Below are 27,345 nucleotides of genomic sequence, written 5' to 3'. Positions count from 1 at the left end.
GGGGAAAAGCTGTGGCTGAGGGACAAAGGCAGAAAACTAGTATAACTGAAATCAATGAAAGTAAACACGCCTAGACATGTACATGCATTTACACATATGCCACACACATATACATATCTATCACACACATAAACACACATATACACCATATACCATACATACACCACACACAACACATATATACATATACCACATGCACACACATACCACTTGCACACGCGGAATACATAACACAAACACACACATACACACACACACACACACACACACCACAAACATGTAAGGTAGAACTCAACATATTTTAAAACAAAGATTGGGGAGGCTGGAGAGATGGCTCAGTGGTTAAGAGCACTGACTGCTCTTCCACAGGTCCTGAGTTCAATTCCCAGCAACCACATGGCGGCTCACAACCATCTGTAATGAGATCTGATGCCCTCTTCTGTGTGTCTGAAGATAGCGACAGTGTACTTATATATAATAAATAAATAAATCTTTAAAAAAAAATAAGTTTAAAAAAAAAGATTGGAGATGGGCTAGTGAGATGGCTCAGTGGGTAAAGGAGATTGCTGCCAAGCCTGAAGACCTGAGTTCTAACCCAGGGACCCACATGATAGAAGCAGAGAGCTCACTGCCAAAACTTGTTCTCTGACCTCTACAGGTGTGCTGTGGCATGCCTCCCTCTGATCTAATTTTTTTTTTTTTTAATTTTAACACTCGGCAAACAGACACAAATTCAGAAGTTCTATCGATGTCCCCATGAACAAAACAGTTTGGTGCTGGAACAAACACCACAAGTCTGCCACAAAGAGAAAGGCTTCTGAGGCACTCCCCACCAGGAAGGCCTAAAATAGACCGCATGTCCCCGGGCCTCACACCAGCCCTCCGGATACCAAATACCGAACGAACACTGAGACTTGCTACCAGCTTGCAGGGTGCCAGTGTGAAGCCCAACCCAACAGTACCTGGTGACCGAGGATCGCTCGTCCAAAAATTTTCCCCGAGTGGTCACAAAGGGACCCCAGCGAGTGTGGAGGGCCAGGCAGGGCAGCGAGGGAAGAGTGTTGGGAGCGCCCTCTGCACAGACCAGCACATCCCTCCCTGCGCCTCCTCCCCCAGCCACTGAGATAGCAGCAGCTGAGCCTCAGTCATTTCCAAAATTAGCCCGTGAGCCCCAGGTCTGGCCAGGAGACAGGCGGGGTGGTGGCCGTTGAACCAGCTGGGGACAGCATGCACATATATGGTGGCGGGAGGGGACCGCTCTGGGCAAGCATGGTCTCAGCCTTCGTCTTGTCCTGGGGCAGGTCACACACACCCAAGCTACAGCTTCTGCCAAGGGAAGGAGCAGAGGCTGAGGGAGTCATGGAGGACTCTCGACACCAGCCAGGCTGGGTGGAAGTTACCAGACCACTCTGGTGGCTCCTTGTGAATCTGTGTAAATAAGCTAAGGTGGACAACAGTCTCCCACAGTGAGCTTCCGTCCAAGGGCTTTAATTCACTTATTCCTGACAGCCCTGGGGGAGGGGGGAGGCTCTCTCTCTGTGTGTCTCTCTCTGTGTCTCTCTATCTCTCTGTCTCTCTGTCTCTGTCTCTCTCTCTCTCTCTCTCTCTCTCACACACACACACACACACACACACACACACACACACACACACATTTCCACTCCACAGGTGGAAACTGAGGCTGGTGAGATGGCTCAGTGGGTAAAAGAGCTTGCTGCCAAGTCTGTTCCCAGGGCTTCTGCAAATTGTCCTCTGACCTCCACCCACGTCCCTAATGTACACACACATGGAAATAAAGAGAGGCAATTTTTAAGACTTTCTTGTTGTTTTTGTTTTTTGGGTTTTGTGTGGTGTGTGTGTGTGTGTGTGTGTGTGTGTGTGTGTGTGTGTGTGTGTGTGTTTAGCTTAACCAGCTTGTCCGAGGCACTGGAAAGTTAATTCTTGAACCAGGTAGTACTCACCCCTCCCCAACCTCCCCATAGCCTGATAGTAAACACCGGGTTAAACCAGCCTCTGTCCAAAGTGCTTGGTCCAGCTGGGTGGAGCACATCATAAGGCCAGTGCTTAATCTGTATATGAGCCTATCTCAGTTAGGGTTTTACTGCTGTGAACGGACACCATGACCAAGGCAACTCTTAGAAGGACAACATGTAATTGGGGCTGGCTTACAGGTTCAGAAGTTCAACCCATTATCATCAAGGTGGGAACATGGCAGCATCCAGGCAGGCCTGGTACAGGAGGAGCTGAGAGTTCTACATCTTCATCTGAAGGCTGCTAGAAGAATACTGACTTCCAGGCAGCTAGAAATAGGATCTTAAGCCCACACCCACAGTGACACACTTCCTCTAACAAGACCACACCCCCAACAAGGCCACACCTACTCCAACAAGGCCACACCCACTTCAACAAGGCCACATCTCCGACAAGGCCACACCTACTCCAACAGGGCTACAGTTCCTCCATTAAAGCCACACCTACTCCACAAGGCCACACCTAACAAGGCTAAATCTACTCCAACAGGGCCACACCTACTCCAACAAGGCCACACCTACCTCAACAAGGCCACACCTACTCCAACAGGGCTACAGTTCCTCCATTAAAGCCACACCTACTCCACAAGGCCACACCTAACAAGGCTAAATCTACTCCAACAGGGCCACACCTACTCCAACAAGGCCACACCTACCTCAACAAGGCCACACCTACTTCAACAAGGCCACACCTACTTCAACAAGGCCACACCTACTCTAACAGGGCCACACCTACTCCAGTAAGGCCACACCCTCTAATAGTGCCACTCCCTGGGCAGAGCATATACAAACCATCACAGAACCTGAGCATCAGCTCCAGGGCTTGCCAGAGAACTACGCCTTCAGTACATGGCATGCCTGTGGGTGCACAGGTCCACACAGCCAGCAAGGGATCCAGAAAGAACTCAGGTCCAGGACTCTAATCATTCAAGCACGTGTTTTCACTCTCATGTGTGTGCATGCCTGCATGTATATGCTCAGGTGCCCACAGGTACACTTGAGCATGTGGATGCATGCTGTTTCATGTAGAGGGAAAAACTTAACGTGGGATACCCTTCCTTAGATTGTGGAGCATGGTGCTTTTGATAAGGTCTCTCGCTGGCCTGAGCTGGCTGCCTAGTAAGCCCCTAACTTTAGGATTACGAGTACCAGCCACCACACCTGGTCTTTTAGTTAGGTGATGGGGATGAAACTGAGTCCTGGTGCTTGCACAGTAAAGAGTTCACCAACTACTATTCATTCTCTGTCTTGATGTGGCATTAGTCCCACAAAGAACACATCTCCCATTCTTCAGGTTACTAGCACCGTGATAAAACACCATGACCAAAATCAGCATGGGGAGGAAGGGGTTAATTTGGCTTACACTTCCGAATTGATCTCTCCATCTAAGTTGGACAGGACCTCAAGCAGGTCAGGAACCTGGAGTCAGGAGTTGATGCAGAGGCCATGGAGGGATGATGCCTACTGGTTTGCTCTTTGTGGCAGGCTAACCCAGGGATGGCCCCACCCACAATCATTGGGGCCCTCCCCACATCAATCACTAATTAAGAAAAGGGCCTACATGTTATGGAGATATGTACTCAATTAAAGTTGCCCCTTTCACATGACACTAGCCAGCACAGCTGATCCCTTGTCAAGTTCCCACGCCAACACATCACCCTTCAGCTAGAACCTTTCCTTTCTCTTTTATCCCCTTGATGACACATCAGTATTCATATCCCAATATGAGATATAAATGACTTTAAATGTCCCACGGTCTTTACAAATCCAAACATACTGAAAGTTCAGCCTTTGAAAAACATCCAGCCTCTTTAAGAATCCAAAATCTCCTTTAAAAGTTCAAAGTCTCTCAACTGTGGGCTCCTATCAAATCGAAAACTAATTAAGTACTTTTAATTCAAGAGGGAAGAACTAGGGCACGGTTACAACCCGAACGAAGCAAAACCAAACTCCAGAAGTGTAAGTAACTCAATATCCAATTATCTGGGATTCACTTATGATCTTCTGGGCTCCTCCGAAGGCCTTGGATCACTTTTCTGACTCTGCCCTCTGCACCACACACAGCTGGTCTTGCAGGCTCCGGCTGGCTCCACTCCACTGCTGCTGCTGTTCTTGGTGGTCGTCCCATGATACTGGCATCTCCAAAATGCTGGTCCTCTGCTGCGACTGGGCTCCACCTCCATCAACACCCTCTCCTGGGTTCTCTTCAAGGACTCCAGCTCTGCCCCACAGTGCCAAGCCTCAGCTGCGTTCAAAACCAGGACCACCTGAGTGACTCTTACACTACCTGTAAAAGGTAGAATTTTGGCCACCTCTAGAACACAGCTTCTGTGTTCTGTCCTTGAGGAGAGACTTTCCAGAACATTTTCGCACACACCTGCTTAATTCCCTGGTATCTGCAGTAGGAATGTGTGTGTGTGTGTGTGTGTGTGTGTGTGTGTTTATGTGTTTTGTGTGTGTGTGCATGTGTTTGCATGAATGTATGTGTGTGTGAATGAATTTGGGGGGGCATGAATGTGTGTTTGTATGTTTATGTATGAGTGTATATTTTGTGGTGTGTGTGTGTATAGGCATGAATGTGTGCTTGTGTGTGTGTGTGTGCTTCTGGGGAGAAGTGACATCACTTGAATTCTATCATTATAGGGTTCTGTTCTCATTAATGTTGGGACATATGTGTGTGTGCATATGTATCTGTGTGCACATGTATGTGTGCATGCATAAGTATGTGTGTGCACAAGCATGCACATTTAGATAAACAAAGAGCCCCACCCATGTGTGTGCTACAGCATTAGAGGCCGAGGTCCTGTGTCACTGTATCAAGGAGGGGAACTGCCCCTCTGAGTCAGACTTTCTGAAAGTGGCACATGACCCCTGGTAGCGGGTGTTTGGCGAATGACTGTATAACCCAAAGTGCACAGCAAGTGCGCAGTAAGTATTTATGGAAGGAACTGACTACATAGAATCTGGGCCCTGGCAGGCATCTATAGACCTGGTTTCTTATTAGGCTTTCTCTAGCTGTCTGTCTGTCCATTGTCATCTGTAGTCTCTTGATCCATGCATGGCTCTGAACACAAATATCAATGAGATAAACACCAAAACGTGGAGGAAGAGAGTAGAAAATCCCCAGAAGGCAGTGAGCTCTGGGAATGGGCGCAGGCTTTGAAGTGAACCCAGTCCTGGCTGTGTGCCTCTGCAAAGTGTCCTCAGGGTTCTCCTCTGTGAAATGGGATCCTACTCCACCGATGTTTGTAGTCTACGGCAGATGCTTAGTGGATGTTTGTTAAATGACTAAACAAACCGAAGTAGGCCTGTAAAGGTTCTTCCCACCATTGGTGCTTCCTGCAGAGAACTTAACTTCTTAGTGGTTGGTAGTATTTTCACCCTCTGCCCCAGTGGCCTTGGCATGTTCTCCCATCCCTGAGTGGGATCTAGCCTTGATTAACATATCTGGAAAGGAAAGGATTTACTTAGCTTCCAGGAAACAATGATCTATGAGGGAAGTTGGGGCAGAAACTGAAACCAGAAACCACGGAAGAAAGCTGTTTGCAGGTCTCATGCTTAGCTGGCTTTCTTATACAGCCCAGATCTACCTGCCTAGGTTTGTTGCCACCCACAGTGGGCTGGGCTTTCCTGAATCAATCAACAAGCAAAACAACTCCCCACAAATATGCCCGTGAACTAACCTGACCAGGGAAGTTCCTCAATCGAGGTTCTCCTGTCAGATGACTCGAGGCTGTGTCCTGTTAACAAGGAAAGCTACTGAGGGTGCTCTCTGCAACCAGACCCCCCTCTACTACCTTCAGTGTTCTTGCTTTCTCTCTACTCCTGCCAATCACTGCCCAACAGGTCTTCACCTCCACGGCACAGCCATGGCTTCTTCTTGGATCTGGCTGAGCTCCATCACAACCACATACTCAGCCCTAGCGATGGGTGTCCTGGTTAGACAGGAGGGAGACCGATGGCACCTGTGCTACCTGCCTTATCACCCCCAAGCAAGAAGATGCTGCTGTGGTGATAGGACTACACATAGACACAGAAGGTCCTGAGATTCATTATTCCTAAGTTTCCAGCTAGCAGCTCAGGTGTCCCTGCTACAAGGTTGCCTGCAGCTCTCCCAAGGAGAGCTCTGCCTTGACATGGGAGGGGCCGTGGGCAAGGAGTTCAGTCATTTTGCCACCTGATAGGATGGCTATTCCTGGTTGTCAACCTGACTACATCTGGAATAATGAGGGGCTCACCTGTGATCCAGATCTTGAGGCTGGAAGACACAGGCTTCTGACCCAGATCTTGACATGGAGATCTTGAGGCACAGTGGCCATGAAAAGGTTTGGCCGAAACAAGGTAGTACATGCCTTTAATCCCAGGAGACTTAGGCAAGCAGATCTGAGTTCAAGGCCAACCTGGGACAAAACAGGTCCCAGATCCTTGTGTGGTGGCACACACCTTAAATCTGGGCCACACCTCCTGCTGGAGGCCTACACAAGGACATTATAAGAAAGGAGACTCTCTCTCTTCTTCACATGCTTGCACTTACTTGCCAGCACATCTGTTGGAATCTACTACAGAAGACCAACTGAAACAACCAGCCTCTTGGGACTGAGCAACTACTAGGTTCTTGGACTTCCCATTCACAGCCACCCATTGTGGGATAGTTGGACTGCAGACTGTAAGTCATTGGTTCTGTGATTCTACAGAATCCTGACTAAGACACCTGGCCTGACTGTTGAGTCCCAGTGCTGGTCCTAGTTTGTCCCACCTCCCAACATCTCACGCGACTAGGCTATCATCTTTCTTCCACATTTTGTTGTCAATGGGCCATTGATTCCTTTTGCTTTTTTGTGTTTTCTAAAATGTGTGTCAGGTGAAGCAATTGTCACCCTGTCCCCTGCCCCTGTACATATTGCTTCTGCTCTAGTTTTCTCAGATACCAGCTGTGACCACCAGCAAACGCGTTTCTGTCCCAGACATTCCTCCTCCAACCACTTCCACAAGAAAGATGAGGACTCGGATGGTCCAATGAGTCAGTGTCTGAGTTCCATGCCCCCCACCCATTCCCACCTGACACTTCCCATCCTACCAGGATGTGACCCAGCACATCTGTCTCTGAGGAGATCCATCCAGTTCTGCACTAAAGCTGCAGAAACAATGAGGAGGTGTGGGAGGCTTGGGAATAGCATCATGGCCACCTCCGTCAACTCCAGCCCATTTTCTGAATCTGATTTTGCTACAGTCCTTGAGGGAAAACCATCCCTTTACACTAGTGTCAAACAGAGCTTTGATAAAGGTCATGGCCCTGGGCCAGTGGCACTGTATTGCCGAGGTATCCCCAAACAGATGACAGCTGAGACTGTCAATGACAGTACCCCAAGTCATGCAGCCAATGAAAGTCTTCCTATGAAAGAAGATCTGATTGACCCATGAACCAGTTAAGGTCACCCATGAGGTGCCAAAGTAGGTGGTATACATATCCACTGTCTACACCATTGCTGCTCAAGGCCCAGGTGACCATGGCTAACCCTGGTAAACTGTGGCCTGGCATCTATGGCTCTGCTCACTCTCCCTAGCACCTACTGGCACTGATGAAGCTGTGAGCTCACCCTGCACTGAAGGGAAAGCATGGAGCTGCCTGTACCTACCCCGCTGTGTCCTGTGACTCTCACCGGTGTCAGAGACCCTGGGAAGGTCCCCTTCTGCCAGTCTAATGGCCACAGGTCCTCCACTTTGGGCTCAGGGTAGAATGATCTTCAGTATCCAGGTCCATGCATATTTCTTAGCCTGGCAATTAGGCCACTGCAACAGTGTGGGCTACTGCCATCTCAGGGACGTCAGGGCCCAGGACACTAAACCTCACAGAGTCCTGCCCAGTCCCAACCCAACTTTGCAAAATCCATCCTCTTGTAAACTGGGGGGCTCTAAGCTGGGAGTGATTTTTATCCCTACGGGATGGATCTGTGGCAATGTCTGGAGACACTTTGATTTGTGAGGGATTGGGTCCTGGCATTTATGGAGAGAACGGGACACAATTGAACTTCCCATGACACCTGATGGTCCCCATGCTGCATCCCTTGATCTCTTGTGATGGTTTCTATATGCTCAGCCCAGGGAGTGGCACTATTAGAAGGTGTGGCCTTGTTGGAGTAGGTGTGTCACTGTGAGTTTGGGTTTAAAGTCCTCATCCTAGCTTCCTGAAAGCCAGTCTTCTCCTAGAAACCTTCAGATGAAGATGTAGAACTCTCAGCTCCTCCTGCACCATGCCTGCCTGGATGCTGCCATGTTCCCACCTTGATAATAATGGGCTGAACCTCTGAACCTGTAAGCCAGCCCCAATTAAGTGTGGTCCTTTATAAGACTTGCCTTTGTCATTGTGTCTGTTCACAGCAGTGAAACCCTAACTGAGACAGAGTGTCAAGGCTCAGAAACCGTCTCCCAGTTCCCATGCCAGGCCTGGGAAGGGGAGGGCTTTACAGGAGCATAGGCTTAGTTGTTTTTTTTTTGTTTTGTTTTGTTTTGTTTTGTTTTGTTTTTTCTAAACCTATTTTATTTAGAGTTCTTGAATGCTTCAACCTCCCTTCTAGCCAATTAGCTAGAGGTTTGGGAGAAAGAAGGTTAATAGGAAAAGGGGGCTGTGGACCTGTTTAGAAGTAGTTCTTGGGGCGTGGGGGGATTCCATTCTTCGTTGTCAAGATATTAGTAGTCGTCCAGTCTAGTAGCAAACACCGAACACGAATCAATAGCAGCAGCTCCATCCAGCAGAAACCTCAAGGTTCTGCCGAACTAGTACCAAAGGAAGTGGCAAGAATTAGCCAGAGTAGAAGACTTTGACTTATTTCTCTCTACAAAGTGAAGGCCAGCGAAGGCCAGCTAAGAAGTGAGAATAGCGGAGCATTACATGGCCAGCAAGGACCAGAAAAGCATTGGACGGAAATGCAGGATTGTACTTTCCCTGTTTGTGGGGTTTTATACTCTTTCCAAACATCATGCACCCTCTCAAGCATCACTCCGGCAAAACATCCTCTCACAGGACAACATCCAGAAGGATGTCACACGACACAACTGAATTTCCAAGGAAACCAGAAATTTGCACTTCACTGGAGCCCCACCTTGCCATAGCCATTTATTTCATATCATTGTGAACTTGACTCTGTGCATGGACTCTGCAGGAAGGGTCCTTGTGGTGGTGGGTTTTGTCAACTTGGCACAAGCTAGAGTCATCTCGGAAAAGGGAAGCACAATTGGGGAAATGCTCTCATTAAACTGGTCTATAGACAAATATGAGGCATTTTCTTGATTAGTGATTGTTATGGGCAGACCCAGACCACTCTGGGCAGTGCCACACCTAGGCAGGTGGTCGTGGATGTATAAGAAAGCAGGCTGAGAAAGCCATGGGTATCAAGCCAGTAAACGGGGTTCAGCTCTTGCCTCCAGGTTACTGCCCTAAGTGATACATTGTGATACATGGTGACACTACATGATACATTTTGAGATACATTGTGACCTGAGAGTTGGATGATGAAATAAGCCCTCTCCTTCCCAGCCTGCTTTCAGTCAACAGGAAGCAACAGGTACCCTGGGCATGACACCAGAAACTTAAGCAAATGAGGTTCCCAAATTGTTCACCATACACAGAGGATAAAAGGGTCTGTGGGCTGACAGTCAGAGATGCACTTTAGACAAGGAGAATGGAGAGCTGAGGGGACAGAGACAGGACCAGCCTCTCGGGCTGAAATGGGTAAGGTGGAAGCCATGTAGAGGGGAGTGAGGTTGACAGCTGAAGGGACAGCTGACTCAAAGCTACTGTGGGAAAGAGACAGCACGTCAACTTCCGGCTTCTCCTACCAAAGGCCACCTGAGCAGACTCCTTTCTGAGCTGGTCTCAAGGCAGGCTCTGAGGATCCTGTTGGTCCAGCCATGTGGGAGGTTCCTGGGTCTCACATGAGTAACCCAAATGTACACTGGGCAACTGGAGGAAAGCAAACAGCTGTGATTGCTCAGGTTACATGACTGCTGCTGTGGGTGACCCAACTCTTCACAGCTGTGCTCAATACATAAACATGTTTTTCAGGTGTGAACGCCCATAGTGTGGTGCACCATCCCAAGTGACAATATCTTGCAAAAGCCTCTCCACATTGATATTCTTCTAGACAACCTGGTGAAAAATATCCCGATGCTACAGGGCTACAGATGAATACTCCCATAGTAAAAACAAGTCCAAGACATTACACACACACACACACACACACACACACACACACACACACACACACACACAGAGAGAGAGAGAGAGAGAGAGAGAGAGAGAGAGAGAGTTTCAAAGTGATATGGGTCCAGGTTATTTAAAGTGACTGGCTGGGGATGAGTTGAGTGTCCTTGGAGGGAAGCCAGTTCCCTTTCACGCCATTACCTAGGGGGTGATGGGATTTCTGTGGCATTCCAGAGGACTAGGAGCTCTTCGGCCTTTGTCACAGACACGTCAGCTCACACAAGGTAATGCCTCCAGCCCACAGGGTGGCTACACAGACCGCCAGCTACTAGTTGAAAAGTTTTAAAGTCAGTACTAAGACACTCCTGGGAGGCTCAGTGGTGGCCAGGCCAGTGGTGACTTCCTTTCTTCCCTAATTAGCAAGAGACAGGACTTTTCCTATCCAGTTCAAAGATAGGAAGTATTTAACTGACCCCTGACTGTGGATCCAGGGATGGTCCTGCCCAAGGAGCCAAGGCATGGAGCTCTGGCTTAAAGGGGCGTGAATCTAAGAGCTGCTCCGCACAGCTCTGAACAGTAGGGGCAGTGTGCTAGGAAGGAGTTCTCCATCCAGGAAAGGAACCCAAGTCATCCTGGAAGCAGATTGGGGATGCGCCATGGTTTTCCATATGCTGCACTCGTGTTCGTCTTGAAAGGTTGGGGAGGCTCCAAAACCCTGAGCCTGGGTAAGCTGGGAGAGCAACGGAATCAGCAGTAACGCCTGTCGGCTTCTTCATTATTACAGAGTTGTCCCATATCAATTTCCCCCAAAGTCAGAATCCTTTAAATTGAGTCACCAACACTGTAGCAACTTGGTGCAGTCTTCAATGGCAGACAGGGGTCAGCGTATCTGATTAGACATCATCGTTTATGCAGATCCTTTTCAGCGGGGTCAACATGAGCAATTTTCCAACATAGAAAACCAGTTGCGCTGCTCTAGAACTCTACTGCAGGATGATACGGACCGACTGTGGTACCACACACAGGGCTGGTGACAATACAGATTGATTGTGACACTGCCCAGGGCTAACGAACAGAGACTTGGAGCAACACATATGGTCTCACGTGGGGAATCTGCTTCAATTGCTCCTGAGATGTTATCAGGAGGGCTGTAATGGCTATTCCTGGTTGTCAATGTGACCATATCTGGGATGAATTACAATCCAGAATTGGAGGGCTCACCTGTGATCCAGATCTTGAGGCTGGAAAGACACAGATGTCTGACCTGGATCTTGGTATGGAGATCATGAGGCATAGTGGCTAAGAAAAGCTTAGGCCCAGGCAAAGTAGTACATGCCTTTAAACCCAGGAGACCGAGGCAAGGAGATCTGTGAGTTCAAGGTCAGCCTAGGACAAAACAAGTCCCAGATCCAGGCGTGGTGGTACACACCTTTAATCAGGGCCACACCTTCTGCGCAGAAGGACATTGGAAGAAGGAAGACTCACTCTTCTTCACCTGCTTGCTCTCCCTGACCAGCACACCTGTTGGAACCTGCTTCTACAGGAGAGCAGCTGAAACAACCAGCCTCATGGGACTGAGCAACAAACTAGATTCTTGGACTTCCCATTCACAGCTGCCCATGGCTGGGGAGTTCGATTGCAGACACAATAAATTCACTCAATAGAGAGAGATATTCTATACGTTCTGTGACTCTGGAGGGCCTTGACTAATACAAGGGCTCTATATAGCACTGCAGACTCTAGTTAGAGTACTTGAAGAGACTAAATGAATGCTGGTGTTCTACATACAGTGTTCAGGCGGTTCACTGGCTTTGTTTCCCATAGCTATGAATGGTACGAAACCGATCAACTTCTCTGATGCTGCCACATGCTCAGCCAAGAGTGTAGTCAAGAGTGTATGCAGCTATAAACCGGAAGGGACCGTCCCCCATTCTTCATCCCATTCCACCTAAACCCCGGAGGCTCCATTTAAAATAAGAAACAGTGCTGGTCAGGCTTATTCCTAGGTATGAGCGTTTGCCTCTATGATGCCATTTTCCAAACTGTTCTGAATAGAAAGGAGCAAGAAGGCACGTTTAAATCACTTATTCCTCGGTGTAGTTTTAAACACAACTTGTCATGGATAAAAGAGAGGGCTGTGCTGGTGTGGTTACTGAACATCAAGACCATTAAGACCAACGGGGGATAGCACTGATGGACATGGCCAGACTCCCTGGGCATCCCTGGCTCCCCCAAGGCCATGCTGGCTAGGGAAGGGATCTATTTAATCTGCTCACAGGGCCACTGGACAAGGGTGACTTTAAAACTAGATCAGCATCCTAAGAAACTGACTCTGAAGGTCATTCTCCAAACTTGGCGGCCAGCCTGGGGTGCAGCCCCCTCCATGACTGTCAAAGAGTTAGAGGAGGTCAGTTTCCAGCAACCCACCTGTAATGCGTGATAAAGTCCACACGCGTGCCTCGGTTCAGGACAGTCCACGTGGGGGGGCGGAATGAGATGTCAGCCTCACGCCGCTGCTCATAGGAGCTCTCAGTTTTATTGTTTTGACAACACAAAAGGCTGCCATCTCTCTTTAAATAACAAACCATACAGATCACAAGAAGCGGAAATACAGATGGTTTCCATGGGAACGCACGTAGGGATCCAATAAATAATATAAAATGCTTTTGTGCTAAAATAGAACTCTTGTCTCATGGTTACAGGTCCATCCATCTCTGTTACCAGAAAAAGCCAGATGTGCTATTACTTAAAACATAGAAAAATATAATTTAATGACAGAACTAAAAAAAAAAAAGCCAGTGTTGAATTTATAAACCACATACAGCACATATAACCACAGGGCAGGTAAAAATCCAGGAAATGGGGTGGGAGGACAAAATCACAGTTGATAATCAGAATGATGGCTGCATCCTCAAGTTGCTGTCAAAGATGTCTTACATCTAGGGCAAAATAAAAAGGGATGCATAGGTATTTGCTTCCAGAAGGGACTCAGACTATTAGATGCTGGAGACCTAACTCTATATCATGGATCTGAATTAGCTATAAGGGAGTCTGTCCTTCGTCAAAGATGGACACTTCCAACCCTCTCTCTGTGGCTGCCTTTAAATTAGAGGCCATTTAAAATGCTTGGGTTCCCATGTCTTGGGAACACAGCGCCTCCTGGTTGCTTGAAGGAACAGTCACACCTGATTTGTGTCTGAAAACAACTCTTAGTCTGTTTATTTCTAGGGTAGGGTTTCCCCTAGCCCAGGATGTCCTGGGATTTGTCATCCTCCTGTCTCAATGTCCTGAATAATGGGGCCGCTGGTCTGAGGTGCTGTACTGTGTTCTTATTCCTCTAAGTAGACAAAAGTGCCCAACAGAGAAAATGCTAATGTCCATCAAGAACTGAGACGACTTCCTGTCCTTCATCCCTATAGAAACAGACAAAGGGAGAGAGGCCTGAACCCACCGATGGGGTTAAAGTGATCCTATTAACAATGGATGTGAGCAAATGACACTTTTGAGTAAACCTCACTCAGGAAAAGAAAAGTGTTTTGTTTTGTTTTTTTTTTTAATTTAAATTATGAAAGTTCCGAGTGGAAACGGAGTTAAACACGTAGGAAGGCCATGATGTCATTCTGATGTCCTCCCAATCTAAGTCGGACACACACACACACACCCACCCACACACACACACACACACACATACACACACACACACACACCTCTGCAGCCCATTCAAGGGCAGCGACTAGGTCACAGCCTCTGACTGCCTGGGCTACACAGCCACAGTATCAGGTGACAGGCTCAGTGTCCTGGATGCACCACCGATGAGGAACCTTCCTGGGAACGTCCAGTGAAAAACATGTAGCACCTTTCTCCCAGCCTCAGGAATGAAGCAAGCGAGCCGTGCAAAAATCCCTTGGGGATGCTGTGGGCGTGTCCCGTGAGTGTCCCTCATTCCTTCCTTGGTGGGTCCTCATGCCAGGTGTGTAGCTTCCATCAGCCAACCAAGCCTTTTCCCTCTGTCCTTAGCCTACCGCAGACTCTCCTTTTCAGGAAATGGAGATGGTGAGTTCTGAGGAGCTCTGACATACTGACCACTGGTGAACGATCCTGCCTAGTGGGGCCTCAGAAGAGCAGCTTCTCCTAGGCGCATAGCCAAGGTCAAGGCGACCACTAGAGCTAAATCTGACTAGTTGTCTAACGATCTGCTGCCCATCCTTTTCCTGCTTTGGGGATTGAACCCAGAACCTTGGACAGGTAAGGCAAGACCTTGGTCCCAGAGCTAATGCTAGAGCCCTTGGTGTTCTGAAGACAGAGTCTTGCTATGTAGCCCAGGCTAGCCTCAAACTCACAAGCTTCCTGCCTCTGCCAATCAAGGCTGGGTTTGTGAGACTGCAGCACCTCTCCCTGGTAGGTCACCACCCATCCTTCACTGCTGGTTTTACACGCACAGTTTGTAATGTCAGCCAATGGGCTTATCCATGTGCGCACTCCTGTATCAATAGCAAGACAGGTCCCTCTGTCAAAAGATCACATTTAATTATGGCCCAGAGGCAAAAGCGGGGTGCCCCAAGGACAAGCGGGCATTTTAGGTTAAAACAAACAAACTGGGGGTTGCCAAAGGCTTTAATTTGGTGTGTGTCACATAGCGGCTTTAAAATAATCTAATATTCTGGGCTTTGTGCATTGATTCTTGCTTTATGAAACTATGCCTACTTAGAGCATAATTGTATAAAAAACAGCATCCCGTGGAACACCCTCCATCATGTTAAACGCTCCAATCTGGAAACCCGAGTCACCAGAACACAGGGCTGGTCCTGTGTAACGGATATAAGTACAAGAGACATCTAGGGATCCGCTGGCATGATGGAAAACTGTCAAAGAGCTGTGCATCCCAACCCCAGCTGGCTTCTCCCTCCACTCCATGGGCCCAGGACACACCCTAGCCACATGCTGGGGTGGAAAGACAGCCTCTAAGGTGGCGTTAGCAGATCCATCACCAGCCAATCTCTGGCAAGGGCCGTCTGTCGTCCCTTTTGCTTGTGTCTTTAAGGGAAGTGGGGTCGAGGGGGACAAAATGGTTTACTTGGAGTCTGAGGCAGGAGAACTTGTAGGAGACCTCCCACCTTACACATACACACGTGCGCGCACACACACACACACACACACACACACACACACACACATATTTTTTTTTCTAAAAGGGAAGGAGTCTTAAAATTAACTTGGCCAAAAAAATGACACATGATATCAACGACAGTCTGGCGTGACTGTGCAGGTGCAGGATCCTATGACCCTGTGTCATCTTAAAAGACTTTGGTATAGCTGTAACCCCAATGAGAGATTTTTTTTTACGGCTAGCCCAACACCTGCTGGGGTCAAGGTCCCTCCCAATTTGGAGGGTTGGGGGAGGTCTCTATATGCCCTAAAGAGGCCAGAGATACAGCCCTCCGCCCCTGCAGGTCTCATTGAGCACGTGTGAGCTGTCTATTCTAATCCTGCCTACACAGTAACCATAATACTTAACTACGTGTGCGTGTGTGTGGTAGAATCTGAATGCTAGCCTTTTAAGCCAAGCAGGGTGACGCCACATTCCCACCCTGGAGGCAGTGAACCGTGGCACTGTCTGCGAACTTGAACCCTGAATGTGCGGCGAGACAGGCACTGAGCCTCACAGGTCCCTCATGCACCTGCAGAATAACAGACCCTCTAGGTAAATTATCTTCCAAACTCTCAAAAGGTAATTGCAGTTAAAAAAAAACATAAAAATAAATAAACACCGTATTTTCCCAGCACGGGAACATAATACACACTGGGAACTGTCAGGAAGATCCAGGACAGAACGCAAAGAATTCTGCGGTCAGGTTTCTTCATGTGCTCAGGAGTTCATCTAGAGACTCAGTAACACCGCCCCCCAGGAATTGGACAAATCCACAGAGACCTTGCAGGACTTCTCAGTGTGGTGACATGGGGCCCCAGCATTAATTCAGGGCAGCAGCGAAGAAAGCCACCTTTAAGGGGAAGGGGGCTGGGCAAACTGCTGCCTCTGTCAGAATAACCCAGCACACAGTGCATTAGGGACAGAAAGGTGTGGGGCATGCCAGGGTGTACAGGGTACCTCTGGACATTGTCACCCACCAGTGTACTGAAAGCAAGGCAGCAATTCTTCTCCACCCTGGGCACATCCTCAGATGCTCCCCCAGGTCAAACAGAGGGAGCAGCAGGACTCTGTCATAGACCTAACCATCATGGAGACCCCGACCCGAGTACATGCGTGCCATGCATGAGGGACACTGTCTGGTGGGTTACCTAGGTTCTGCTTGAAGTCCTGGGGCATCCTCCAGTCATGCGCACCAGAAATGGCTGTGATGGATGCCATGAGTCTCCTCCAGGGAACTTCCTACCTCTTCCCTCTGACTAGCATCTCTGGAAAGAAGCCATCAGAGGCGGGAAGTGCACATGATGCTCAGAGCTACCTCATCACCTCAGGGACAGCAAGGTGTCAGCCCTGACCTACAGAGACCCTCCTCCAGGATCTGGAGCCTCAGCCCCCACACTTCAGGCAGGCACTCAAGACACAGCAATGTCTGGGACAGGCCACCGTAGTCCCAGAGACTGTGATCCCACCCTGGATATGCTCCCTGCCAGACATAAAAGCTTGAGAGGTAAGAACCATTTTACGTTCTGGGTCCATGGATACCAAAGTGAGAGGGTTGCACAGAAAAATGCCTCTGCTTCTTCAGTAATTTCGAGTGTGGATAGGCCAGCCCCAAGGATGTCCTAGTTCCTGAAGGGCCACCCCGGTGTTGTGGGCCTCCTCAGCCTGGAGCAGCCCAGTGCTCAGAGCCACTGTGTCTCAGCCCCACACGGTTCCCCGTGGCTCCATTCCACTGCTGGGCTGAAGAGCCGGGGGGGGGGGGCCTCCTTCAGGCCCTGCTGCTCTGTGGTTCAGAGGCCGCTGCTATTTCTGTGACACAGCGGTGGCTTGGAGAACTCCAGGATGGCGGCACGTGGTTTGTTGAGGAACTTGGGGGCGCGGCGCAGCAGTCTCTGGGCCTCGTTGAAGGTGCACGTCAGCTCTTTCAGCCACTGTGCAAACTCGGGGTCACTCTGCACAGAGACGTAGGTGAGAATTTGGGGTGTGTCTGCTCATCTGCCAACACTTCAGTGCAGGCAGCATGACCCCTACCCTCAGGTACCCTGGAACCTGGTGAGACAGAGGGAAAGCTGGCTCTGGGCTCTTCCAGTGGACCTCCTGTGCCGTATCTACTGCCTTAATCTATTTGGGGGTTTTTCTCTGGGTCCTAAAACCACAGTTTATAGAATAAGAGTTGGGGGAGGGGATCTGATACTTAAGGAGGGTGTCAGCACAAGCTAGGAGAGACCGGAGTTCCCAGCCACCCTGGACCACATAGTAAGAGCCTGACCTTGTTCTATGGGCTTCTCTGCCTCTGCTCTATGAAAACACGTGTGTGTGTGTGTGTGTGTGTGTGTGTGTGTGTGTGTGTGTGTGTGTGTGAGACTTGGTACACTGGGGTTAATTTACCTAAACCCTACACACTTAAATCTATGAGAGGGACAAGGGGAAGCTTGGGGACAGTGGCCATAACCACTGTTTTTAGTGAGAGGATGTCAATAAAAACTGATCTCGGGCTGGAGACATGGCTCAGCGGTTAAGAGCACTGTCTGCTCTTCCAAAGGTCCTGAGTTCATTTCCCAGCAACCACATGGTGGCTCACAACCATCTGTAATGGGATCTGATGCCCTCTTCTGGTCTGCCTGAAAACAGCTACAGTATACTCACATGAATAAATAAGTCTTAAAAAAAAAAAAGAAGAAAAGAAAAAAAAGAAAACAAACAAACAAACAAACAAAAAACAAATAAAAAACCCTTATCCTACCATAATCCTGCAGAGACTTGGGGTGTGCAGGGGACACAGACCTTCTCAGAAGTGAAGGGGAGAGGGGAGAGGGGAAGAAACCCATGAGAGGGGAATGGGGGGCAGCACTTGGGATGTAAATTAATTAATTTAAAAATCTTACCTCACATTGCAAAACAAACTGCTTCCCTCCTTTTACCCTGAGTAAAATGCATTTTCTGTCTTTAATTTGGGTCTCCTCCACAGACATGATCTGTTCCATGGTCAGTAGATTTTGCTAAACACAAATAGTTAACAATCACTTTGGTATTTGGTGATCTCTTGGGATAAGTCAAAGAGTACGTGTTCAAAAGAAAATAGCATCTTTTTTCCTTTCTTGCCTGATAGTCTAGAAATAAGGAGAATGGCCATAAATCACACACACACACACACACACACACACACACACACACACACACACACAAAGTTCAAAGTGAAACTCCAGGACAGCCATGCTTCTGTGAGGGCCCCTGGCCTGATGTTGAAGATGGCAATGTTGGTCTGTGAAGGCCTGTGGCCTGGTATTGTGGAAGGCAGTGTTGATCTGCAAGGGCCTGTGGCCCAGAGTTCTGGATGAGTGTTGGTTTGGGCAACTGTGAGTGTGTAGGGCCACATCACATGTCACAGAGGCATCTGCCACTGTCCAGCCATTATCAGAACAGTGAGCATGGGGATGGGCTAAGACACCATAGCTATTTTGATCTGTGTCCAAAAGACCTATATGCAGGTAGGATTCTTACAGGATCCTGACAGGACATCTAGTGTGACGGCTCTGCAGGAGGCCATCACAAGTGCCTTCCTAATCAGGGGAGGTGGTTTGTTTATATTTTAGATAAATTCTATAGAAATCTGGAGTGAATAAGAATCATGAGACCCTCCTCTGCTCTTTATTCCTCTGTTCGTTCTGACAGATCTACCTCAGGGACTGCCCAGCTTCTCACAGAACACTGAATGGAGCAAGAGAGCGAGAGACAGAGAGGCAGAGAGAGACAGATAAAGAGAGAGAGACAGAGACAGAGATAAACAGAAACAGACAAAGAGAGAGACAAAGAGACAAAAACACAGAGGCAAAGAGGGACAGAGATAGAGAGACAGAAACAAAGAGAAAGACACGGAGAAAAAGAGCAGAGTGAGAAAAAGACAGAGAGACAGACAGCATATAGAGACAGAAACAGTGAGAGGCACAGAGAGAGACAGGAGAGACTGAGACAGAAGGACAGAAACAAAGAGAGACAAAGATAGAGACAAAGAGGCAGAGAGAGACAGAGACAGAGAAACAGACATATAGAGACAGCGAGAGAGATAGAGAGGGGGAGAGGGACAGAGGGAGAGAGAGAGAGAGACTCCATTGCAATGAGACAGTTTGTGGCCTCCTCTCCACTGTGAGGCTTGTAGAGGACTGTCTGCCCTGCCAGCATAGAACTGCATCTTGGGGCACCCATAAAACACCTGACTTGAGGGCATCAAGTCTTACTGACTTTAATCTGGCACAGCAGTAAGGTGACCATGGGCTACTGCCACCACTCATAACTGTCTTGGACTTCAGCAGTTAGCAAACACCAAGGCTCATAGTCAGGATAAAGGAGTTGAGCCTCCTGTTTGGCTTCACTGACTGAGGCCCTGCTGGACCTCAGCCCTGCCTCCCAATACACACAAACCATGTCCTGACCCTGGGACGAACCACACCTGCACTCACAGGACTGAACCCTATCCTGCCTCCCTGCACTGTCCACCCAGGGGAATTCCTTCCTGAGCCTCTCACATGGTGGGTGTTTAATAAAACAGCCTGACTTGTCCCTTAGCTAACAGTAACTTGAGAAAGGCTCTGAGGAACTGTGAATTTGCCTACAGATTCTCAGTAGGGTGCAGACAGCATGGGTTGGCGTCCTAGCCAGCCCACTGTAGAGCCCACTAGTGACACTTCACATAATCTGACCTGGGGAAGTGACTGAGAGAGCACAGGCATACTGAGTCAGCATCCCTCCCCACCCACAGTGAACTGTCTATGCCCTTGGCTGCCCTGCTCTTAGTAAATCCAGTGTTGGACCCTGGAAACCACTAAACCATTGAGTTTGTTTACAGAACCTAGCCTTGGGTATGCCTGCAGTAATTAATGGGAGCTCTGAGGCTTTCTGTATCTCCAACTTCATAATGAGGAAACTGAGGCCCGGAGAGGTATCATGGGGTATTCCAAGCCCTGAGAGCAAAGAGCTGGGATGGCCCTCTCCCTGCTTTGTTCTTCTCCCAGCCCACCCATTCCCCACTCCAGCCTCCATTCCGTACCCCCACCCCACCCCTAGGCTACTGGACTTGGTCTCAGTCTTTCAAATGACACCTGTATCTTATTCGAGGAAGGACACAAGTTACTTGGACGACAGCAACCCTAGACACTAGCGACAATGGATTTGAAGCAGTATGAGGGAGCTGCTGTACCCCAAGGCTGCTCAGGGCCCACCCCTGGGACTTACCCGAGACTCGCCCTCTCCTCTCCACTCCAGTCTGTTGGGAAACAGGTAAAAATAACGTCTTTGCCACTGTGTGAGAAAGGGGTTCCCCAGCTTCAGCATGTATCCGTGCATGATGCAGTCCTTCCCCATGGCATAATCTGGGGGTTAAAAGACACAATATTACTTTAGCGCTACTAAAGCTACTTTAGCAGGCTCTGAGGTTGGAGAAAGAGCTCAGGTCTCTACAAAGTAACTCATTTTGAGCACTGGGACTGGAGGAGGGGTACAGGCCTCTACAAAGTAACTCATTTTGAGCACTGGGACTGGAAGGGGGGCACACATCTCTACAAAGTAAATCATTTTGAACACCATTTGGATACACAGGACCTGGGAGCTCAGGTCTCAGGCTCTCGGAACCTGAAGATCTCTGACAGGGCAAAGGTTTGCTCCCAGTCCATTTTTTTTTAACCTATACATATAATAACGACTACTCTGTTGTTTAACAGAGACTGCTTAATTGTGAAATCTCTCCAAAGTCCTATTGCCACTGGACTCTTAATCCAGTTTCATTCTGTGAATCATTCTGAAGCCAGGCCTTTTCTCTCTAATGTTAAGGTGGCAGTCACAGCAGACGCATCCTCAGTTCACTGAAGCAGCTCAGACCCATGCTGGGCACTGACTGTATCTCTAAGTTGGTGCATTGTTTAAGGAAAACTGGGGCTGTTTCAAAACATTCATCAAAGCTTCTGTGGTTGTGTTAAAATCACCCACTCCTCCTTCAATGTGCCCAGGATGCCCAGGAGGCTAGGAATGGGGCTGTGCTTTGTGAGCATCAGAAACAACAAATAATAAAGAGATAAAACTCACCCACCCTTGGAATTTACTCTCTGGAGAGAGTCAGATCACCCTCAAAAGGCTGAGACCCACGTGTTCTCCGAGATGGAGAGAAAGCAAAGGACAGTGGAGACCAGCAGTTGTTGGGGGTCCACAGAGCCTTCTGACACAGTCTTCCATGTCTGAGCAGACTTAAATGTATTTTTTGTCCTGGATACTGGTGCTGTACTCTGTATACTCCCGTGACAGAGACTTTTGGAATCTCCACGGGCCTGTTCCTGACTCTGTGATCCTCTATCTCCAAGAACTAAATTTTCAAGCCTGCTCCCAAGTTCCAGGGGTGGGGGTACCCCAGAACTGAGACATCACTGCCGGCCTCAGTGGGCACTTGCGTCCACCTGGTGACTGGAGGTTTGTTTTTTTTTTTTTTAAGAAACCCAGGCTGGCCCTTCAAATCCACATGAACCCTAAGTTTGGTGTGCTCTTTCCTCAGCCAGGAAGGACTGGATGACACGGGGGCCACGGCATTTTACCTTCTTCTTGACAAAGCTGTTTATTTTTAGCCTTCTTCCTGGCCTCAATTTTATCAGTTTCGGCATTGACGGCGTCGTAGATGGTCTCCACTACTTCCTGCTGCCAGCGCTCAGAAATCACCAGCGGGAAGTTCTTATAGAGGTCCTGGTCGCAGTCCAACAGCTGGGTGTGTAGGAAAGAAGAGGCTGGGCTGGGGATTTGGCTCAGTGGTAGAGCGCTTGCCTAGCAAGTGCAAGGCCCTGGGTTCGGTCCCCAGCTCCAAAAAAAGAAAAGAAAAGAAAAGAAAAAAAAAAAAGAAGAAGAATAGGCTGTGCTCCAGCACTTTCCCAAGTGCAGGGCAGCCAGCACCGTGGCCACTGGGAGCCCGCCATGACCACATTCAGGGAGGGCTTCACTGTGGCTCCCAGCCAAGCAGCCTGGGCCTAGTTCAATAGCATCAGGTGTTTTTGCCAATAAAAAAGAACATATGTTAAGTTTTTTTTAATTAGTTTTTTAAAAAAAAATTTGTGTATGTGTAAGTGGTATATCTATTCCTATGTATGTAAATATGTATGGAAGTACATGTGTCTGTGTATATATGTGCATATATATGTATGTGTGTATATATATGAGAATGTATGTGTGGGCATGTATATGTGTACATGTGTGACAATGTGTGTATGCATGTATATGTGCATATACACATGTGTGTGTTTATGTAGGTGTGCAAATGTATGTATGTACATGTATATCATGTATGTGTACAAGCATGTGTCTATGTACATGTGTGTGCATGTGTATTGTGTGTGTGTGTGTGTGTGTGTGTGTGTGTGTGTGTGTGTGTGTGCGCACTGGCGCACGCTCTGGGCACCCTTAGGATGACACAGCCTAGGAAGTCCCTGGCCAGAGTAGACACACACACTGCATTCCCAAAACCACCACCAGTGTTTACAGACACATGGCCTCATCTCCTGGAATTTCTGAAAGTTCACTTGTGTACTTTGCCCAGGCTGTTAATATGAACTAGGCCAGCAGGACAGGGCGCACCTGTGACTGAAGCAAGGAGGGATTACTCCTTCAAGGCTAGCCTGGGCTACATGCCAAGTTTGATGCCATCCTGGAATATATAGCAGAAACTCATCTCAAATTAAAAGAAAAAAAACTGAGGAAGAAATAAATTAGAAGAGGGGAATTTATGTTGACATGAGATCATGAAACGCTTCTAAAGAGGGAAAAGAAAATCAAAAGCCCAGCTGAAAACAAACAACCATGTCTCTCCAGTGTTTTAAACCATACAGTATGGAGATATTCCCAGCTCCCTCCCTGGCCACTGCTCTGGCTCCCCACTTCATGCTGGCCACAGAGGTGGTCTCCCTGCTCCCTCCGCTCCCAACCCCAATGCTCTTTCCAGAGCCACGACGTAGAAGATCCTATCTGGTTAAGTACTGACTGTATGTCTGGAGGCTTAACCACCACCTGTATCACAGGTGGGGAGATGGAAGCTTGAGGCTCACACACATCAGCCAAGAAGCATCATCTTTGAGCCCGGGATTTTGCCTCTAGCACCTTTGACAGGCAGCCTTGCATCTGATGGGAAAATTCTATCGTGACTGCCGAAATGTTTGAGTGGATCTGGAAGTGGACTGACCTTACTGTAGCACCACCACGTTTGGTACCTGCACACCTGCCAGTCAGGTGTGAAAGCCTTAGAGGAGTGTGCTGGCCTCCAGCCGCCCCAGGTCACTGATCCAAACCTCATAAAAGTGGATCTGAGCTGGCATCAATGGTGCTGTGGGCTCTTTGCCCGACACAAGCTCCATACTGGGGGTTACACTGTAACAGCCCTGGTCTCCTGGGGTCAGCTTCCTCCCTAGGAGCCTCTGGCTCTGCCCGGTTGCCCCTCTGCACAACTGCTTCTGACTCCTGCCACGTTTTTCCCCAGCCGCTGCCTTCACACTGCCCTCAACACTCCTGTTCTGGGAGTCCCCATGATAGCAGCCTATCAGATTCGGACTTGGCACCGGATTGTTCTCTCTCTAGGCAGCAGGTGTGAGTTTGACACTCAGAACCGTGGCCTGTGGCTGGAAGAGACACTTTTAGGGTAAGAAGGTGCCTGCACTGGCGGGAGTGCACTCAAGCCGCAGAGAAGAGCCAGGCCTGGGGATAAGCCACCAGAGTCCGGGCAAATGACAGGCTGTCAGGCAGGCGGTGACCTGCTGACTTGGGAGTTTGAAGATGGTAATTTTCCCTCATGACTCACTCCCTGTCTTGTCTCCACTTGGAAAACTAGAGTCACGCACCAGTGTCTGGAAAATGCAGGGAATGATGCTAGACCACACTCGATTCACCCTTGATCGACAAGGGCAAAGATTCCTGCTGTCTGCACAGTCTCTCCTGACACTGGGAGAACCTAGACTTGGAAGCATGAAAGCCAAGGCATTCTGCTCTAGGCAGAACGGTCTCTCACTCCCAAGTTGGATTTTCAACTGCAAAGACCGCATGTCAGTCATAGGGACAGGAGTCCTCCCTGCGAAATGATTGGAACAGAGGAAGCGGCTGAGGCTTCGAGGGTAAAACTAAAGCCATTGCTAAGTTTAATGGATTCCTCGAGCCAGGAAAGATGGTTGGCCTGTTACCCCAGCACTGGGGAGGCCGAGGAGAACCTGGGGTCCAAGACCCTCTAGGCTGCAGAGTGAGTTCAGAGGCCAGGGATGTAGGCCCACCCTCGTAGAGTGCCTGCTGAGCCAACCCCACACCGAAGTGGTTCTTAGGAAAAATCCCACCCCCGGAAGAATTTGTACCTTAATGCCTTTGGTATCTTCTTCATCAAACGAGCCAATATCAAAGGCGTCTGCGGCATTGACCTCTCCCCGAGGAGGGATTAGGGGTGGCGGGTACTACAAGATCCAACAAATAGGTAAGGCCAGGTTACCGGCTGACCTGTATACACCAAGACAACAGTCTATAAAAAGGACACAGGAGTTGGGGATTTGGCACAGTGGAAGAGCGCTTGCCTAGTAAGCGCAAGGCCCTGGGTTCGGTCCCCAGCTCCGAAAAAAAAGAAAAGAAAAAAAAAAAAAAAGAACACAACCCGGCCTTCAGAAAATGCATGCCCAGAAAGGGCAGTCCACCCAGAGGCCCACACTGCCAGCCCTCATCAGTGTTGGCTGCCTGGGTGATTGGAGCAAGGCAGGGTAGGCAGGCAGTCCCCCCTCCCTGTAGAAACGGTTATCACTCTGCAGCAGGCTCCAAATAGACTTTAAAAATTTAACCAGGATGGTTCCCTGGACCAAAGAGAATACCAGCGAAACTTAAAATAAGGGAAAGGGGGAGGGGTGCGGCTCCATGGGAAAGGACTTGCTTAGTGGGAGACAGGCCTGATTTACAGCTCCAGCATAAAACAACATCAGAAACAAAAACATTAAATAAAAGGATTTTAAAGATTAGGTACGAAGGAGCCAGAAAACATCTACGTTCAAGTCGGATGTCCCTTGCACGTGTGAGTCTCACTCTACACACATCTCAGCCGGAGAATGGCTGATTGTGCCTTCTATTCATTTGTTGAGAGGAGATTACCAAACTTTTCATAGGGTTGCCTCTCAGCACCTGCAGAGGACCTATCCAGGCCATGGCTTGGCTACAAGGTCCACAGGCGAGCAGCGAGGCTTTGCACACAGCCTGCGCACACCCTCTGGAGATGTTAATCTCTGGGTGACAGTGTGAATGCCCTGGGGACAGTGCTCAGTCTGTGCCGTCATGACCTTAATGACCAGGAGGGAGTCCACACGTGCTCAGCACATCTGCGTTGTTTTTCCTTTTCCCTGAATACTTTTTATCCATGGCTAGCTGAACCACAGATGTAAAATTAAGGCGCATCTGGACTATATGGGAAAAAAAGGGGGAAGAGGAAGAGGAGCCTTCCCCATGGGTGGAGGACTCCTGTGTGTCGATGAGTCCAGGCAGAAGGTGTTGACATGGCAGGATTGGTGTGGGTGGGGACTCTGGAGGGACAGAGTCAGGAGACCAGCAGCAGAGAGACACAGAGAGCGGGGTCAGAGGGTTTGGAGGGATACCTTCCGTAAGTACACATACTGCCAGTCGATGCCCTTGAAGAAGATGTGCTCCTTCAACTCTCGTGCCCTGGGGATGAGGAGAGAGAGTATGAGTCCTGAGGACAGGTGGTGTGCCAAACTGTCTCCCAGTAAGAACCACAGGGAACCTTCCATCTCCTCCAGAAACCAAAAGCAGGCTGAAAAATGGCTCAGATGGTAAAGCTCTTAAGGTGTGAGCATGGGAACCTGATCGGGATCCCTGGCTCCTGTGTAAATGTCAGGCTGGCACAGTATTGAGAAGCAGAGACCTGGGATGCCCCCAGGGCATGCAGCTAAACCCAATCAGGAAGCCTTGGGTTCTAGGGAGAGACCTGCCTCAGTATATAAGGTATAGATCCATCAAGGAAGACACCCATTGATCTTGGGTACACACACACACACACACACACACACACACACACACACACACACGCTCACACACATATGCATAGAGAGTCACATGTACATGTACACACACAGTCAAATGCACATGTGCACATACACACAGGTGCACAAGAAAGCATGTGTACACATACAGAGAGGGTCACACACACATGTACATACACAAAAGAGAGACAGAGTTACATGCACATGTACGCATATACATATGCAACTCTGTGTGTGTCTGTGTGCGTGTCTGTGTGTGTGGTCTTTCAGAAACCACAGACAGCACTGCAGTGATTGGAGACATGTCACGTTTGCCCAGATGTACACTGCAGCTTAAGACAGCCCGGCAGTCCCCACGGATACACACATGTGCATCCGTACCGTGTAGTTGCATGCAACAACACAGTTTGAAGAAGAGCGGCTCGAGAGAGGATCATGTTAAAGCATCTCCACAAATATCAATCAACCATGTTGGACAGAACAACAGGAAAAGGGCGGGCCAGTGAAGCCTCCAGCACTGACTTAGATGAAAACCCCACACATAGCCCATGTACTGCCCCCCCCCCACTCCGATCAGCCGGATAAACAAACTCCTTGAAGGTCAGGATCAAGGCTGAGGTCACACAACAGAAACCACATGCTGAGTCAGAAACCACATGCTGAGTCCAGCCTCGTCTCCCTGCACCAGCAATGGCTACTGTGGCCTGGTCCTCAGCTGTGCCTTGGCTCTAGCACCCAGCTCCAGATCTTACAGCTTTGAGCACTCACTCAGAATGCCCCTAAGAGCTATTCTTCCCCCAGCCCCTCCTCCACCCTCGGAGACTCCAAAGACATTGCCCTCCTTAGTCACAGTAGTATGGAGTGCCCCCTCCAAGACCTCCATCCCTCCAAAGCCCCTTATATGCAATGCTCAAACCTGGGACTACCTCTCCTTAC

At 49.0% G+C, this 27,345-nt stretch overlaps 1 protein-coding gene across 2 annotated transcripts in view; it reads right to left on the bottom strand.

The window, feature by feature from the left end:
* Positions 1 to 12,747: 12,747 nt before the first annotated feature.
* Positions 12,748 to 27,345, bottom strand: part of Grk3 (G protein-coupled receptor kinase 3) — a 110,576-nt gene continuing 95,978 nt past the window's right edge. Inside the window, exons 16-21 of one of the 2 annotated variants that reach the window (XM_039089109.2) lie at positions 26,005 to 26,071; positions 24,733 to 24,828; positions 21,952 to 22,114; positions 20,606 to 20,742; positions 18,262 to 18,375; positions 12,748 to 17,425 (exon numbers count right to left, since the gene is read on the bottom strand). In XM_039089109.2, the coding sequence (XP_038945037.1) occupies positions 17,324 to 17,425; positions 18,262 to 18,375; positions 20,606 to 20,742; positions 21,952 to 22,114; positions 24,733 to 24,828; positions 26,005 to 26,071 (679 nt within the window). In that variant the 3' untranslated portion in view covers positions 12,748 to 17,323. 2 annotated transcript variants of the gene reach the window in all.

This window comes from Rattus norvegicus, chromosome 12, assembly GCF_036323735.1.
Source record: "Rattus norvegicus strain BN/NHsdMcwi chromosome 12, GRCr8, whole genome shotgun sequence".
Classification (NCBI taxonomy): domain Eukaryota; kingdom Metazoa; phylum Chordata; class Mammalia; order Rodentia; family Muridae; genus Rattus; species Rattus norvegicus.
Note: the sequence above shows the minus strand (reverse complement) of the source record. Positions and strands in the feature narration are given on the sequence as shown.